General features: G+C 36.3%; 1 protein-coding gene across 6 annotated transcripts in view; it reads left to right on the top strand.

The window, feature by feature from the left end:
• The window catches only part of LOC127651383 (teneurin-3-like), a 348,816-nt gene that overhangs the window by 240,180 nt on the left and 89,063 nt on the right, over nt 1–19,573 (top strand). For all 6 annotated transcript variants that reach the window (XM_052137168.1, XM_052137167.1, XM_052137166.1 and 3 more), the window contains one exon: nt 11,649–11,771. In XM_052137168.1, coding sequence (XP_051993128.1) covers nt 11,649–11,771 — 123 coding nt within the window. The remainder of the gene's footprint in view (nt 1–11,648; nt 11,772–19,573) is intronic.

Raw genomic sequence — 19,573 nt, 5'->3', positions numbered from 1 at the left:
GAACTGAGTAGAAACAAATTAGTTTGGGAACAGTTGTTATTTAGAAACTTAATATCGAAACTTAATTTTCCATAAATAAATATTTTATCATTGTTCTTAAAAACAATTCATAATAGGTATGTTTATTTGTTTAAAAATATCAAAAATTATAACAGAGTACTTTGTTGTCTTCCTGCCATGCTATAGAAATGGTCCAAATTTTATGGAATAAAATATCCATGTTTGATAGGGGTGCACCATGTGGTAACAGCATTATTAGGGCACAAAATACTGGAGACAGCTAAATATTATTGTACTTGTTTTGTTTTTCTACAATTAACTGAAAATGACTAAACTGTTGTATGATTATAATTAATTAATTAAAATAAAGTAGGTCAAGACCAGTGATGTGGGACAGGCAGGAAACAGAATTTTAAAGGGGCAAGGGTAAAAAAAACTGTTAAGCTTAAAACTACCTACCTATTGTGCTGTTTATTTTGTTAGGTAATAGTTTATAGCAAAGTAATAGGACACAGATTTAACCATTATGGTGGAAAGCCACCAACTATACGGTACCATTCAGACACAGAAAACACACCCATACATGCACATACACACGTTTTATTTATTGATGACGTCAAGGATGGCCTCCGGATTCAATAATGTGAAAAAAAGCATTCTTCTTTTTCCTTTTTTATTCTAATATTGCTCCAGACCTATTCAGTTCTGTAGAGATCTAGCGGCCTTCTTTTATATTAAGAACATAAAGGGATAAGAGGACAGCATCAGCGAGCCCATATTACATCCAGATAGAAATGCATTTGTTCAGTCAGTGGGCTTTTCAATATTGTGCACAATTTGTGTCACTTTGAGAGAAGGCATTTGAAGATCACTGTTTTCACTGCCAGTACAAGATGTACAGCATTAAAGCCTTTATTCAACAGGTTTAAAGAAGTTCGGATTCCCTGTATGGATCAGCGAACATAGTGACTGAATAACTAAAGCTAATTTTGCTCTTTAGAGAGGAAGCCAAATCCATTTCAGAGTTAATTATTCCACTGTATTCTAGGAGGCAGTTCAGCTGCTTCCACAACTGTTTACTGCCACTCCACAGCCACGTCTGTTTCTTTTGTAAACACAACTGCTAATAGACCACAGATCACAACCATAAATCCAGAGAGAGAGAGACAGAGAGAGAGAGAAACATAATCGGCAAATAACAATAATTAGCTCGATACTTGATATTTTTGATATTATTAAGTAATGTTCTGGATTCAATACAAGTTAAGCTCAAGCAACAGCATTTGTGGCAATGTTGATTACCCCAAAAAATTATTTCCTTGTTTCCCTCATTTATTCGAAGAAAAAAAGAAAATCACTGTCACTCTTAGTCACTAACAATGGAAATGAATGGGTCTGGTCCATAAACATTAAAATACAGACTGTTTTGACAGAATACTTAAACATTATATGGGCTAATATGATAATGAAAGTGTGATAACAAACAATTCTAACCTTATCTGTGTAAAATTAGATCTATTAACTTCGATATACCTTGTATATGCCGTCTGATATATGCTGTAATGCATGTTAAATTACTAATTTTATCATACTGAAATCATGTAAACGCATATAATGTTTATGTCTTGTGGCTATACTTTTGAAACCGTGAGTACATTAAAGTTTATGGTTGGTACCATTCACTTCCTTTTGTAAGTGCCTCATTGTGACATCATTTTTGCTTTTTTAATTAAATGAGGGACTAGTCTAGATTATTTAATTATTATTGTTGTTGTTGTTGTTTTGTATTTAACATAGTCACAACTGTAAAATAAACATTTTTAAAAATAATAATTTTTTAAGGAATCATAACTTTTTGAGTTATTAAAAACATTATTATGAAGAAAGTGCTTGGCTTACAATCGACGGGGTGTCTCTGGCCGGACACTCAGTGGCTCTGATCATTGCTGCATATTAACATTCCTGAAGATGCACACAGCAGGACATTAAAGCACATCACAGAAATTATGGAAATATATAGAGAATTAATCACGACAGTGCCCTAGTAGGAGCCAAACATTAACAAGCCCCAAAACAGATTTTTTTGCTCTTTCTTTCATCTGTAGCTGTTCTTTTGTCCCGTCCAAGCTTTCATTATCAGACATCATTATCCTTCTAAATTTGGGTTCCAAATTCAAATGGCTGATGTTGTGGGACAACAAAGAAATTCTGAACTTTTTCTTCCAATTCAAGATGTTTCCACAAATGGGATTGACAATACATTTACCCAATGGCTTTTCATTTACCAAATTACTTCTATTCCCTTCAAATTACTGCACAGAACTAATAAAGTTTAGGTTAATTATAAGTTCTGCCTGCTTAAATTATATGACAATTCTCAGGCAGCACTACTTTGAATCCAAGGAATTAAAAGGATGGCTCACCTAATAATGAAAATTCTCTCATTGTTTACTCACCCTCATATCCCAGATGTATATAAACTCTCTTTCTTCACCAGAACATATTTGAAGTAAAATAGAAAAGTATCTTAGCTCAGTAGGTCCTTAAAATGCGAGTGAATGTCGATTTACTCTTTTGAAGCTCCAAAAATCACAGATAGTCAACATAAATGTCATCCATATAACACCAGTTGATAAATTATGTCTTCTAAAGCAACACAATCAGTTTGGTGTGAAAAAGATAATTATTTGAGTACTTTTTTTTTAACTATAAGTAATGCTTTTGTTCTGCAGCAGTATGTGCGTGTGATGTAATCACACTGGCATTTGAAATACGCAAGAACTGAGGCACGTGCGTCACAGCCGGAAGAGCGGCGTAGTTTACAAGTGAGAAGAAGGAACACTGTACTGAAGCTTGGTTGGTTTTGGTTTAGGTTTAGATCAGTATTTATCTATTTCTTTAATCACAATGGTGCATTTGTGTGCTTATCCAACCTTCTGAGCTAAGATCATATTTTTTTTATTTTTTTTAAATGTGTTCTGTTGAAGAAAGACAGTCATACCTGGAATATCATGAGAGTGAGTAAAGAATGAGAGAATGTTCATTTTTGGGTGAACTATCCCTTATCCCTATCTTAAAAACAAACCTGTGTGTTTGAGCATGTACTCCAGTTTCTGCAGGAGAATATTGGAAATTATATTTGTTTACAAGGCACTGTAATTATGCATTGCCTTCAGAAGAGTGCAGTATGAATGCAGAAGAGTGCAGTATGAATGGAATCATTACATTGAATATGTGCAGTGTGTTTGACTCACACTGTCATCAGTTCAGATGGAGAACATATCTTCCTCTTTGGTTTCACACAGCAAAACAATGCCTCGCTCGTAGTGTGTCAGTAGCACATTCAGCTATTAAAAAAAACCCAGAGCCTCTTCTCTGTCGGTCCCATCTGGTGTGTCAGATCCCAGCCATCTCAACTGTGCCCACACCAACCAAACAAAAAAGACTATTGGGGGAACTGACATTTTCTTGTTCAACAGGGGTAACATAGCAACGTGGAGATTTTCCGTTGGTGATCGATCAATACCTCATCCACTGTGGATGACTTTAATATGGTTGGGGGTTCACCCAGACACCTCAAACATGTTGACAGACTCCTCCAGCCGCCACTTCTAACTAAAATCACACCACTGAGACCAGAATGATGGTCTGACTGACTGACTGGTTCCCAGATCTGTTTTTTTTTCTTACTCACTTTGGGCGAAGGAAACAAATGCTTGAGTGGATTGAAATCTTAGAGCTCAGAGGCCAGAATGATTCAACACAAGCCCAAGTCAAAGGCTTCCATGCTCTTCTGATTTACAATGAACAGGTTGTGTTTTCGGGACAGCGTGCTGATTGGCTGTTCTTAGATTCTCTACAATGCACTCAGCATTGTGGTCCAAGACAGGAGAAACTCATGAAGGGGTCTCAATGGACCAAACAACAGCCAGAGGAAGCATTTCATGCCAAGAGTTCCTTAGCCATCTTTTAAAATCCCACAAGATGAAGCCGTTCATAAATACTTCACAGCTTTTCGCACCTCCAAAAAGCATTTTACATTTAGGCAGAGCCAGGCTGTGTTTTTCATTCCGTCTGTGTCTTCGTCAATGAGTAGTGATGCTCTGGAGAAAATACTCACACAATCTTTCCACAATGTACTCATATTCTCACAGTTTAGCCAGCCAGTTTGTACTCCCACTTATGTGTGGAACTTTACTTTCACTGGATGACTTCAGAATAATTAATAGAGTCTGGGTTAATTTCTTTTTAACTCCGTTGCAAACCTTGTTCACCATAAGATCAAGGCATTTTGAAAGAATTCACACCTTAATGGACATTAAATTGTCCATTAAAGATGAAGTTTGTGAATTAGCACAATCAAATGGCTTTTTTTTTTTTTTCATAAAAAGGCTGAAAAAAGGTGGCTTTGGTGCTTCAGAAAAGTGGTTAATGATTGCAAATAAGGATGGTGAGAGTTGAGGTAATTTGTGTGGGTGATTTGGAAATGCTCAAGGGACAGGCTGTCAGCAGCTGAAATCACAATGGAATACTCTGATGAATGAAAGGATGTTTGGTTTGCCCTTGATTTATTGCTGTGGAAAGTCATTTTTATTCATTGGTGGATCTTTTCCTCAGTTAAAGGAATAGTTCACCCAAAAAATAACATTCTGTCATTATTTACTGCCATGTTACTTACTCTATGTTGTTTCTAACCCATATGATTTTCTTTCTTGCCTGGAACTCAAACGGTGACTTTTTAAAGAATATCCTAGCCACTTTTAAATAATTAAAGTGAATGAGGACTGGAGGCTCCAAAATGACTATAAATGCATCATAAGTGTACCAAACCATATGAATTGTGCACTATAAGTCAGTAACAGTTTACAATAAGTTTGTATTTGTTAACATTTGTTAACAACATTAGTTAACAAGAAACAATTCTTTTTCAGTACTTATTAATCTTTGTTAATAGTAGTTTCACCAGATACTAATACATTTATACAAGATGTATATGTTTACATAATTAAATGCATTATGAACTAACATGCACTAACAAGGCACAATTATATTTGTTTATAAATTATGACATGTGTGGATGTTGTATTTTGGCTTTGCTATATGCAACACGTCATTTTAATTCATTTAAACTGACTGAATACTGTTGAAGACTCTACACTGTCATTTAAGGGTTAAACTTCTGGCACACCATGTCACGTGACACAACAGCATGACATCGATTTCCGTGAAGGGCTCCTACGGGTGCCTCTAGTAAGAAACCTCTAGTTTTTTTTATAACCTGTTTGGTTGTAAATAGTAGCGTCTGTAGTTTCGTTCAATATGGCGCTTAAAAAAATCCATACATTTTTTGCGCTATGTCCACATACTGTATGTGGATAATAGGACCTTATTTCCTCAAAAGTTGAAAAACATGTTAGTTATTTTTAATAATTTTCAACTATAACACATTTCACTACATTTTAATATTAAAAGATGTTATATTTTATTTTGTTATCACAGAATAAAACAGTTATATTCATTAACATTAATAAATGCCTTCCTATATTTACAGTGCATTTTCACATTGATAATAAATGTACTAATCCAAACGCTGAAACATTATGTTTTCTGAGGCTTTATATGGAGTTATGATGAAAAATAAGGTGCATTCTGAACTGTTCTGAGACCAATTCAGACAGACAGCACACTAGAGGTTAAGTCATTCACTAAATAGGGAGCAATGGTGCCTCCTATAGCTTTTTGTGCAGCTAAGTGCATTCACTCCTAAAATCTGACCAAAAGTTCAGTTTCAGGCTACAGATGATGCTTGGACCACTCGACATGTTTGGCAGATATGGGACAATGAAAATCATATAAAGATTCAGAATTTTATAATGCAAAATGTTATTTTAACATGGTTGGCAGTGATTGGATTTTTAATCAGAATTATTTAAAAACATGAATAGCCAGCACTCCTAGACACAAAATAAACTATTTGATGAAAAAATCTGACTTTCTATTGCTTGGTATTACGTAAAACTTCGCAACTTAGTCCCACTGTCCACATATGTGGACAAATAGTGCTCTACAATTATAATTTTTTTATTATTTAATTTGTGTTTTTTATTACTTTTTTATTAGATGATACTAGTTACAAATCAAAAAGGGAAATGGAAAATGCACACAGCAGTCATACGGGGGTCTCAGGAGGTTAACTAAGATTAATAAAGACAGTAAAACATATTGTTTATTGTTAGTTAATGATATCTAATGCATTTACTATAATACAAAATGTAACATTATTTTAACATGTTACCATAAGTCTTCTGAAGCCATACAACACATTTAGTGAGGAACAGATCAAAGTTCAGTATTCACTGAACATCTTCACACTCATTTTTTGATGATCTTTTTAAATGCTATGGTTCTCGGCAGTCACCGTTTATTTATTTATTTCAGCTTTTGGTATTGCTTGTTTTGTTTTTCTCTCCCCAACTTACTCCTGAAAATAGATTCTAAATGAGTCAGACCTTCTCATAGAAATTCAGTTTTCCCCAACCCCATCTGTTTTGTCTTGCTAATGATCATAAGTGACATACAGTGAGATATATGGAACTGTATTTTAATCATAGCACAAGACAGATGAATCATTACTAGGTCCTTGATAGCATTGTGAGTCCCAGTGGTTATATAACCGCCAGTCCTGCCTCATACAAGTTGCCTTGCATTTAGCTCAACTGTAATTCTTATTGCTCTGCATTTGAACTCTGCCCTAGTAAAAAAGCTATTTTCCTTCTTCCTCTTGCAATCACTCATTTACTCATTCAGTGCACACCTGAGGCGGTAGTGGCCCACCTACAAACTGATGAGGCATCGTGCTTCCTTCTGTTTTCCTCGTTCTCTCCCGCTCTCGCCTCTCAATGCTATGTTGAATTGGTCTCTCTCTAAAGCCTGCTTTACCATTCATTGTTGTCTGTGCCCAGAGCTCATTAACAATGCAATCCGCCTCCTGTGATCTTGCCCACCTTTAGCTGTTTTAACACTAGTGAGGCAATCAAGGGAAAAGGAGAGGAGAAAAAATCAAACATAACAGCATATATCAATTCTGTGTCAGCTGAGAGAGCTAGAGAAGATATTTTGCACTTGCTGCATTTGTATTCAAATAGTCTGGATGTGTTCCAAACACATGCTGAAAACATGCATGAAAATTTCTGAATGCCCCATGGCTCTTTGTTCCGTGTGTGCCCAACCCCTCTCTTTAAAGAGATAGTTTGCCCAAAAATAAAAATGTGTAATCACTCTCTCCTCATATGACTTTTTCCATAGGTTACAAAAGGAGATGTTTAGATATTATATTAGCCAATGAAAGTGAATAGTGACAGAGGCTAACATTTTGCTTAACATCCCCTTTTGTGCTCCATAAAATAAAGTTATATGGGTTTTAATCTACATATAGATGAGTAAATGATGACAGAATTTAAATGTTTGGGTTAATTAGCCCTTTAAGGTTGTTTATTCATCCACACCAGTTCTTTACTGAAATATTGCAGCAAGTGGGTTCAACTGACCATGGTGTCACTCATCAAGAAACCATTTCATTAACAATAATAATCTGCTCATTTGTGATGCTGAAAGTTAATAGAGCAGCCTGCACAAAAGTGTGTCTATGAGAGGTTCCATCAGCCCAGCAGGGGGTGGCCGTCTCTCTGACGGAGAAGTCAATACCACCCACTCTCCCATAACCCCCTGTTTCGGCTCAGGTCAGAGTGCTGGACATTGGCTGGTCTGCAAACGCACCAACCCAGCAGGGCTATAATTTAATTACAGAGAGAGTGAGTGAGTGAGTGAGCGAACACCAGATATAAAGATAGTGTTGAGCATAAGCTTAAGGAATTTTATAACCCAATTACTGCTCGGATACTTCAACGTAACTGTGTTGCACCCCAGCTATTCCATACTCTCTCTCTCTGTCTCTGTCTTTATCTTTCTCATTATCACTGCATATCATTGGAGTTCTTTTATTTTATAATGTAACGAGGAGCTGTATCAGGAATACTGCACCAGATAACAGGAGGTACAGAAATACATAACCTTAGACACACAAGTAAACACACAAACAGTGTACCAGTGCGGAGAAAGGAAAAATTATTTATGTGTTGAGTTTGTGTGTGCACTCTAGGGACATGAAGAGACCCAGTGGGGTTGTTGGCAGGTCTAAATTACCTTTATTAGAGCCAACGTCTGCAGCTAACACTGCTGTTACTCAGAGAGAGGATCAGCTTGTCCCCTTAGAGCAGCACACCTAAGCTCAGCAACCACACACACACGCCAGGACACATATCCGATAAGATCCCCATACTAATGCTAGACAAGACCAACTAATGATATCACAAATCACAGGGATATCACAATTATATTCAGTTCACCTTCATGCCAGTACCAATATATTAAGAGCAGTAATAGAAATTAGCAGTTAAGTCACTGGATCTAATGTAAATATTAAAGTAATAAGCCCCTAAAGGCTGTGTTATAGTGATTTTACCACTGTATATTATGTAAAGGGTGATCACTATAACGTAGAGCCTCTCATGACATATTGCTTTTGCAAAATGACAGAAACAGAAATGTGATAAAAGACACCAACGTTCAATAAAGAGCTAAATGTATTAATAATAATTAGTGATGCACCGAAACAAAAATGATTATTTTAAAATAGACTTTTTTTAATTAAATAAACAAATTCTAAATATTATTATATTATATTAACTATTTATTATTATTATGAACTATTTTTAGTTTTTTTCTAAGTGATTAAACTTATTGTTCTTCAAGGTGGCATATACAGTATATGTATAATATATATATATATATATATTATTTTTAATTTTTTAGCATTTTATTGCATTCTTATTGATGTAAAAAAAAAATGTTTGGCTAATACAAGTAAATGTTTACTATAAAGTTCTAACGAAGTGCTTAAGAATACGCAACTAATGACACATGCATATTTTCCATTTCACTTGTCTTTTTTGTATGCTACCATCATTCATGTCATAATTGATATCTATATATTGTTCATTATCAGCCGCCGTTAACATTTAAATGTAATTAAACCAGGATCATTGCTCTTGAACAATACTTTTTCTCCATGTCAGTGTTTCTGTAGCCAGATTTTAAAGAAAGGGTTTGTTTCAAATTTTCAGCCAAGATATTGCAGACATTTCGGCACATCCCTGTTGATAATAGTCAAAATAAACAATCCTTCCAACAGGTAAATGGCCAAGCAACATAGCAACTTTGCTCATTACTGTAATATAGAATGTGCAGTCACAGATCTCCATTTATCGGAATTTTAATTGCTTTTGAAAGCTCAGCCAATCAGAATTTAGAGTTTGAGCTATCTGTTTTATAATCTTTGTTTAATCTCAGATAGAGGTGAGATGGAACCATTAACCACAGACTACTTCCTCTCTGCAGTTAGTGTTCTGTAAGTTTCTTTTGAAGAAAACAGTCTGCAAAATGAATAACAAACCTCTCCCTGGCCAGTGCTATAATTATGTTTAGCAGTATTTTTTTCTCAACCCCTTGATATTTTGCTGCAATTCTTCTAATTTTACAGCCAACCAGTTCCCCATTTAATGATCAGGCCTCATGCTGGAACAGTTCCCACAGCATCCTACAGACTGTTCACTAGCCTGTATGACCTTTCCAGGCATGTTGCTGTTGAAGCATCACCAGGGAAACAAAGCACGTTCAAATGGGTGCTGATACACTCAGGTTGTCATGCTACCTGGGGCATAGATTCCAGGGGGGATCGGGTTGGGGGAGGTAACCCCCTCAATAATCAAAAAAAGCAAGTAAACATTTGGCAATGTTCAAGCCAAATCTATGGCCTTGCATGCTACCCACAGGGAACTGTTGTCGTGGGAGGGAGTTTGGCACATCCACCCTGAAATGCAGCCAGCTGTGTTTCAGTCACACCTGAACAGAGTCTTGTGTCACAGATATACAGGTAGAACGTGAACTTTCAAACCCCTGAACTTAAAGTGATTGTTCACCCAAAAACCCAAATTATGTTATCATTTACTCACCTTCATGTTGTTCCAAACAAGTATTACTTTTTTATTACATTGTTAGGCAACATGTTAGCCTCAAGTCACCATTCATTTTGACTCATTGACGTCTTTTTTTCTGTCTGTTTTGTGTTCCACATCAAATAGGAGGCCATGCAGGTTTGGAACAACATTAGAGTGAGTAAATGATGAGCAAATTTTTGGTTTTGGGTGAACCCTCCCCAGGATTCTCCTGTTTGCACTAAAAAGCCAAATCATCAATCAAGTCCATTTGCTATGATCATTCAGACATTTCAGAAACAAGTAAAATGAGACAGCAAAACCAGCTGTCTAAACATATTACTCCACAGAACAGCCACAAACTCTTTCCAGGCAGTAACACCAATCTCATCAGCTGATGAAAATGTACAGGCTTAGAGGATTTTTTAGCTTTTGAAACCCGAGCGTTGATTGATGTCACACACATGAATTGGCATTCCCACATGACATATGAAAATAACTCATTGAACAAAATAATGTACAGGAAATCAGTACAGGAAAATTAGTCTAATCTCTTTCTCTCTTCTGTTAAAAGTGTTGTATGGGCATTATACCTCTGATTGTGTTTTGACTTTATAACTCTGTGATACTGTAGGTGAAAGGTTTTCCATTTTTTAGTTTTGCTTACTTAGCCATGACCTCTATTATAATTGCTCATATTTGAGTTTAGGGATTTGTTCTAAACCCATCAACAAAAACTCATATAACTCATCCACCGCCTTTTGTCCTACAAACATTAATTATACCTCAAATTCTGCATCTTATTGTGGAGAGATTTGCTATTACTTTTCTAAGCAGTTAGCTTTACAGTTTCTACCTGGCAGTAGGCCTGAGTATTGATACCTATTTCCCAATTTGATTAGATTCTTATTCACAAGCTCTCTTGATTCTGATTTCAATGCTGTTTGATACGATTCTGATTAATTTGGGTATATTTCAGTTAAAATGCCCTTTTAGACTATGAAAGAAATTCTGCTGTAAATTATACAGGGAAATCTCCAATTTTGTACTCTATGAAAATATTAATTTCAAAAATGAAAAACTATGAAGTTAAATTCCAATTTATTTAAAAGACTATTATAAACACAACTAAAACTAGAGTGAACTTTATACTATAACTAAAAGATCAATCTTGGGATTTTTTAGAATTGATTTTGTGGTCGTTTAAATGAGTATCTGTCTTAATCGGAAAATCTATATTTTTATACAACCCTACCTGGCAGACAACATAACTGGTGAAATCACTTCAAATGACGTTCCTGAGTCAAGTCTAGGGGTGATAGTATTATAAACACAACCACTTAACAAACACCCAGTATCCCCTCCATAATACAATCACCATAACAACCAGCTAGAAGCCATATACACTGCCCAAGCATCATGGTTGGCAAGTTGTGCATGGAAAAGCACCACTCGCTTTCCTTTAATAGTTACAATGGTATTAGTGTCTTCACCCTCTATAAGCTAAATGTATACCTTGGATCCTATTCCTGAGAGTTATGTTGTTTTACAAATTCTTAAATGTTAAAACCTATTTCTCTCTCTCTCTGTTCACAGCCATGCATCTCTTTGGATTAAATTGGCAGCTGCAGGAGACTGAGGGCTATGCTTTTGAGAATGGACAGGTCAAATCTGATGCCACGGCATCCAACACAGTTACTGCCCTGTCTACTGAGAATAGTAAGGGTCACACACAGACACACATACAAACAGGCCCAAAAACATAACATGGTACAAGCATGCAATCTGTTCAAGCCCCTACTCTGGCACAAAACACATTCACATATGGTAAAAAGGCATTACAATTGCATACATTAATGGACACATATACATAAATGGGCTAGAGAAAATCCCCAAAAATATACAAACACCTACACAACTCCACCTCTAGGACCAAAGTGCTCAGCCATGAAGATCCATACTCCCTTAAATAAACATAACTTGAGCTAAACAAACTCCCCCACACTCTTCCATTTTCCCCCAGCCACAAACACTCCCACGCACACAAAAAATCACACACTCCGAAACATTTCCTTTGCACTGTGCCATCTTTTCTTCTTTTGTGTGTGTGTGTGAATTTAAGCATTCCTTTGTGTACAAGAGCAACAGGCTTATGTTCCCCAGCACTTAGACACTAGTCTTACAGTATCAGGGCTCACACTTTGATGTGTCAGCTGTCATGGCATTGGCAGACACGTCCTGGAATCGTCTATGCATAAGATGAGTCAAAAAAAAAACATTTAGGTGAGAATATTGAGTTCAAAGAAAAGAATGTTTTAGTGTGAAAATATGAGAGGGGGTTGGGTGTGCAGAATGCTCAATAAATGGGTCCTTAAAATTGTTAGGGATTTGTTCAGGCTGTGAATTAGCTTTCAAATAGTGAGGATTGGGAGATGCCCTTGCACTCTGCTTAGAAACTCTACCTTTCCCTTTATCTCACAGTGCTTTCTGGAGTAGGATTCATCTTGTCCCTAAAATGAGCTGAAACACAAATTGATTCACTAGTCAAATGGATTGCTTTTTTTATCATTTTAATAATAATTTTTCATCTATGCACATAGATAATACATGCATCATACAAAGGAGAGTGTTTGGAACCTAATACATATTCATTAATATACAGTATGCATGCAAGTCTCTTAGGGCTCCAGTCAATCAGATATATTTCGCCAGGGCTGTCTCAACTAATATCTCCATGCCAGTCACTCACTGACAGGGTCAGAATTAAGTGGGACAAAATGCCCTTGAAATTCAAAATGTAGGGGCCAAAAATGCTTTCCTGTTTTTTCATGTGACAAACAGTATATTGTTTTTACAATAAAGAAAATATCCCCTCATATTGGTAAAAAATGACAGATGAAAAATCAACTCCAGTGTGCAAATATCGCCATTAATGAACAAGCTGATATCAGATACTGTACACTAATAACCCAAAGGCCATAGGTTCAGACCCCATGTTGGGTGATCTTGTGACCTGCAGAGTTACTGGGTTTATTATATATAACTACCATTATACCCATGAGCAAGGCTCCAGGGGGAATGTCACTGTAGCTTGTGGCCTCTAACAGTATGACCTAACCAGGAGAGAAGTTTCGAGCATCGAGTAATTTGCCCTCATTGAAAGCATAAATACAACGCATTCACAGTCAATCAGAAGATATTTCATGTTTAATATGTAGCTATGTAATGTTGGATTTTGTACCAATGAGATTCCACTGTGGTCGAAGCTACGCAGTGTGACACGACAGAATTAGAAAACAAGTGACCAACCAAACGTCATGTCACTCATTTCATGCCATGGCTGCAGCTTGTTAGGAGAAAAACTCATATTAACATTAATGAGATGTCTACTGTATGTGTAAGGCACAAATTAAAATAAGTATATAAAAATAGATCTAAATAGCAACTGCACACAAATAGGTGCCATCGTTATGTATCCCATCCACAAGCAGGTGTATTCCCATAAGATCTCCCTGACTTAAGTACTTATGCATGCACACAGAGAGACACACATTGATGCTGTGAAGACGGTTGGCCATATGTGTCAAGAACATTATGAGAATGCTATTAACAGTAATGTGTTTGTTCTTGAGTTGATGGACATGTACACGTTTGCAGCATACTTTCTTGAAGATCAGAACACTTCTGCATAATTGTTATGACGTTTTTATTCCGTATAAGGTCTGTTTGCCATCAGCCAATTTAAAGAATTGGATATGCTTTCATCAATTGTTCATACAATGCTAGTAAATTGATTGTGATACTGTTCTATATGCATCTTTTGCATCAGGATGGGGCTGGGGGAGGATGTCCTGTAGATGAGCAGCTAGTTAATGAAGCCATCAGCAATGCGTACAATCACACAGCTTAGTCTCAATCAATACAGACAGCAGCTAACATCCCAACCTCCTTCAGTTAACCTTGATCTGTGCGTGCCTGCCCAACATCACCATCATAGTAATCTGTGAAGGACATGTCACAATCTGCAATCTGCAGATTTCAATGGGCATATAGGTATATGTAAACGTGCATGTGTAACCTTGAGTCTATATGCTTGTGGGGTCTTCTCATTGATATTTATTATTATACTAAATACAGTATAAATATAATTATTAAACAATAACCCTGTTCCTTATTATGCCTTTTGGCATTTTTTGAAAAGTCAACTGTAAAACAGTAATTACATAGTTTTGTCAAAATATAACTATGACTGGAATCAGATTTCGTATTTAGACCGCGGTCTGTGTTGTGACTGATAGATTTGGTTTAAAAATTCAGAGAAAACAGTGTGAAAACTACAATAACTACAAAATTAAAATAATGTTGAGTCCTTGGTGTGGCCTTCAAGTGGAAAAGGAAATATCATAATTACAAGTGCCATGCACATGGGTGATGACCAGGTGAAGTCGTATTTACCAGTTGGGAACTTTGGTTATACCCAAGTTGCCAAGTTGTGACACTGTATGGGGCGTGTGATTATGATAGTAATGTAAATCAATGATTTTGCAAAGTTATTTAAATTTATTTAACTACTATTATATATATATATATATATATATATATATATATATATATATATATATTGCTTATACTTACACAGTTTTTACTCTTCCCAGTTTGTTTTATGCTCATTCATTAAAGGTTTGTAAGATTCCCTGTAGGAAAATCCATATTAAACTGGTGTGTTTTGGAACATGGTAGCTGGTCATGAACTGGTCCAAGCTGGTCTTTAGCTGGTCAACCAGCTTCCATGTTGACCACCTTGAGCTGGTATGACCAGCTGGTAGCTGTTCTCCCAGCTTGGACCAGCACATGACCAGCTTGGACCAGATAGAAACCAGCTACCATCTCCCAAAACACAGCTACCAGCTTACACTGGATTTTCCAGCAGGTATATCACACACTAATAATATAATATCATTTAATTTAATATCATATTATATAATAATAAGCAACTTATAATTGTGTACATGTGCTACACTGGTACAACAGAAAAATAACAAATAAAGAACTGTGTGTTTGTTTGGATGCTTCCATATTTTGTTTCCGACTTGAATGCATGGCATGTCCTAACAACTAATGCCCAACTTGGATGTAGTAGCTTCCCAGGCTTCAGTGTTGGTATAATTACTGCATTTTGCCATTGTAGGCCAGTATAGTTAAATAAATAAAAAAAGAAAACACATCACAATTCAGAATGCAAATAAATGCAAGAAAAAGGGCCTATGATTATTCAGTATGCAAGTGTAATGATGATCACCGTTGGTTACATTTTGAATGGCAAGCATTCCATCAATGTAAATCATGAAAGATTTGCAAGCTTTACATTTAAAAATGACATTTTAATGGTGTAACGTAAAATAAATATCAGATAGCACTCCCCACAAGCTGGTTTTGTCAGTGTTGTTTTTCTGGGGAGTATGTCAAAAATGTAATCGCCACAAGGACATTAAACCTGCCATAACAACAGTAGACACATGAATAGCACCAACGTGAATCAATGCAGGTGGTTATTCTACTCAGAGACTGAGCATACTCATTACATACACCCAAGTTTGACTTACACACCTGCTGTAGACCTGTTAAATATGTACACACATATACAAACACACACTAATTTCTTTTCTGACTCCTCTCCTCCTGCAAAGAAAGCGTTTGTAAAAAACTGAGGGTGTTGCTGTTGTCATACGTGGTTCACCTTTCTTTGAGAGACAGCTGACCTAAAAGCACTAACTCCATAAAAGTGCTTCAAGCGCTTCGTCTACCTCTGTATGTGTTTTCAAACCAGGAACAATAGCCTCAGTGCAGTCTCTCTCTTAAATGACAGGATATGCTTTAGAGTGCCTGCCTCACTTCAGTGTGTCTGCAGCACTGTTGGAAATGTCATTAGCATATGAGGACTTACTCTTCTTTTGATATTTTTTTTTTTTTTTTTTAGTATAATGATTTCCATAAACACTGAGAATTGAAAGCTAGTAGACTACCCTTTTCACATTTTTTTTTTATGTTCCTCGCAGTCACTCCTTTGTATTCAAACACACACACACACTCTTCAGAGACTCCTCCAGCCTCACACAGACTTATGCTGATAGTCTCACTCGTACTAGAGAATTGTATCCTACTTTGTATCTCTGGTGTCTGGGAGGGGAACCGATCTTTGTTTCAGAGCATTGTTACACGGGGCCTAATTTATGTGCATCACCATTGTAAAAAATATCGTCAAAACAGTGCACATCAACTCTGCACTTGTGTATTCAGTCCCACTGCTACAACTGAAGGAGTAAAGCATGACACTCTCTTAATGAATGTACCAGCACTTCCCTTAATGCACACTCACACTTCCACAGGCTTTAGTGTATTAAAAACTGCTCAAGTGACTTTTCTGAAAGTCATAAAGAGGCGCTAAATCTGCGACTGAATGTATTTGGAAAGAAGGGAGACACTTGGCAAATTTCACTTAGTGCTGTTAATGTCTCTCAGTGCCTGAGAGTAAGAATTAAATAGAAAGATAGAGAGAGAGAGAGAGAGAGAGAGAGAGTGACGGTGGGGTGATGACAATAAAAGCATGTGGATGGAATGAATGATAGGCATAAAGTCAAGGTAGAGATTTCAAAATAATGAGTAAAACTATTAATAGTAATAAGTAAAACTTAAATGCAGGTGTAGGACGAAAGAGGGATTTGCAATGAAGTTATTTGTCACATTAAAAACATCTTGATTATATTTTTTTCTTTTTTGTGTGTGATAGAACTGAAAAAAAAAGCATATTGTCCTCAGTTTCAAAAATTGCAGTCTCCTCCTCTTAAAGATGATGTGTGGAATTTTAATAATAAATAAATACATATTAAATATAAAATCAAATAAATATTTTCTAGTCTGCCATTATGGTGCGCATCAGTACAGTAAGTAGCTGTTCACGCTGAACAAGTTTTTGTGTCCGTCTGCGCTGTTTTTCAATAATTTTTCTATGAAAGTGGGCTAAATGGACATTTTTGACCATTGTGCTGTGTCTCAGCATCTCATGCAGGAGAGCAGTGTTTTTAGACACGTGTGATGTTTACGTGTGATGTTTAACTTTTAAAAATGTTTTTCAACACCATTCATTACAATGTATATAATTATTTTTTTGCGCAAGAACATGTTTAGTCTAAACTTCCCCTAAGTCATGATTTCATTGCTAGGTGTCCGCTTACATGACGGGTGATGCAAATCTTTTCATCAGCAGAGTGCGTGAGCACTAAAGTTGCGCAGCCCGATTTTTCTAACTGCGTGTCTTAGTATGTGCAGAATACTAACTAGTAGGCCCACAATGTGGCAAAACTCACATTTGAGCCTTTGTTGTCATGAAGCAGTGCTAGAAGATGTAATCACCACTTAACAACAGGAGACAAATGTAAAAACAACAACAGTGGATGTGCACGTCAAGAGCGTGTGTGAGGAGGTCAGGAGATGTAATTGAATAATTCAAGTCTGAAGGAATCATGAGTCTAAACTCCTGAAGAGATATACAGTAGTTCAGTATCCCATAGCAGTTGTAGCGCTTGTGATATTCTCCTTTTGTATGCACGCACAGTCAGATGGAGTATACTTTGAAAGGCTCGCAGTCTACTACTGTGCACAGACGCTGAGTGATCACGTCAAAATCTTAGTATACTTTGGGCTTTAATTTGTGAAGTATGAGTGAAAGAGTATAATATATATATATATATATATATATATATATATATATATATATATATATATATATATATATAGATCAAAATTTTCTTCCAATTTGTTTGTTAGCAATATTACAACAAATATGAATTTTAGAATGTAAATTCTGCACCACTAGCAGCACAAAGTAAAATTACGAATTTAATGACTATTTGCAAACAGGATTCCTACACCATATTCACACCATTGATTGGGCCAGAAGTTATTGCCGGACCATTAAAACAAAACAAAAAGCCAAGATCACTGATGGTTGTCTAGTAGGGACATTTTATGTGTGGTATAACAAAAATGCTTTAATTGTATTTAGCTTTAATTGTTATCCAGTGTCTTACTCACTGAAACATGCAGCAACACACATACACATTTAAACAATAAAAAGCAAGAGCATTTGGCTTAAATTAACTAAAGTTCTAAAGAAAGACAAACCAGTAGAAAGAGATAAGTACGATGTTTGGGGGAGTCTAGCCAAATCACACCATCTACTTTTTCTCATGTTTTCTCATGTGCAAATGCCAATTTGCTGTCCATGTCCAAGAAACCCCCTGGGCATCCCTGGCACACAAAACAAGCAAATTACGTTTCTATTGGCAATTCTTAAGAGTACCATCCCCTTCTTTTCATCCTTTGGACAATACTGTTGATCAGAGCTTCACAGATGGCTTCTCTCTCTCTCTCTCTCTCTCTCTCTCTCTCTCTCTCTCTCTCTCTGCTCTGTAGAGCATTTAGGGCCAAAGGCAAGCTCACTTTAAAACTAAAAGTCAGCAAGTCCTCTCTAATTACTCTTTCATTCACTCCACATGCTCTTTATGTAACCGGCTGACTGCATTAGCAACACGCGTGTGGTTAGTGCCCGTGTGCAAAGTGATTACGCAATAATAATTAATGAAATATTAATGCCAGCTGCTCTCCATTAACTAGCATATGAGCATAGCCTATTCTTCTTCTCCTATTACAGCCCCATTCTGCACTCTTGCTTTGCAACACATGTTTGTGTTTGAATATGTATCCCTGAAGCTTATGTTGGTGGATTGTGTTGTGCACTTGTGTGTGTAATGTCTAGACTCAGCTTACCAGCTTGATTAGGGAAGAGTATGGTAATATTACTGCAGGTGGATTGTGTATGTAAAGGGCTCCTTACATAAAATGGTCACTTGACAGTTACCATTATGGTTATTTTGGCTGAGGTTTGAGGGGCCACCTTTCTAAAATATATACAGCAAATATTAGGCAGCTATGCGTTTTCATGTATAAAAACCTGTTTATATTGTGTGAGAAAAATAGTAAGCATGATACCTTTAAGACAACATGTTTGCAAAATTTAATAATTGGCTTTACAGGATGTAACTGTAATAATGTCAGAATCAGTAAAAGTAAAATTTTTTCCCCTTTTATTTATTTTTCCCCAGATCCCAGATTTAAAACCCTCTGGCTAGGTATTTCACTATGATGGTTATCTTGGGAATGGGAGTAGGAAAGAGTTGGGGGAGTGGTTTAAACATGGTAATTAACTGTTGTTTGAAATTATGTAACAATTTCTGACATCATATTTTTCTGGTGATCCTCGTGAATGTTTGACCATACCCGAGGCTACATGAGTGAACATTTTAGCATCGGCATGCAACATTTTATGCCAATAGTTTCACTGGATAATGCTGGAAATGTACTCATGTACAACTCTTATCTATCTACCATTTTCTATTAAGTCAGGTTCCCTTAGTGCACACAGATGATCTATTACATTTTTATAAAATTTACTGAAAGGCTGT

Source organism: Xyrauchen texanus, chromosome 11, assembly GCF_025860055.1.
Source record: "Xyrauchen texanus isolate HMW12.3.18 chromosome 11, RBS_HiC_50CHRs, whole genome shotgun sequence".
In the NCBI taxonomy this organism is placed as follows: Eukaryota; Metazoa; Chordata; class Actinopteri; order Cypriniformes; family Catostomidae; genus Xyrauchen; species Xyrauchen texanus.
The sequence above is the reverse complement of the archived record's forward strand: the minus strand, read 5'-3'. Positions and strand labels throughout refer to the sequence as shown.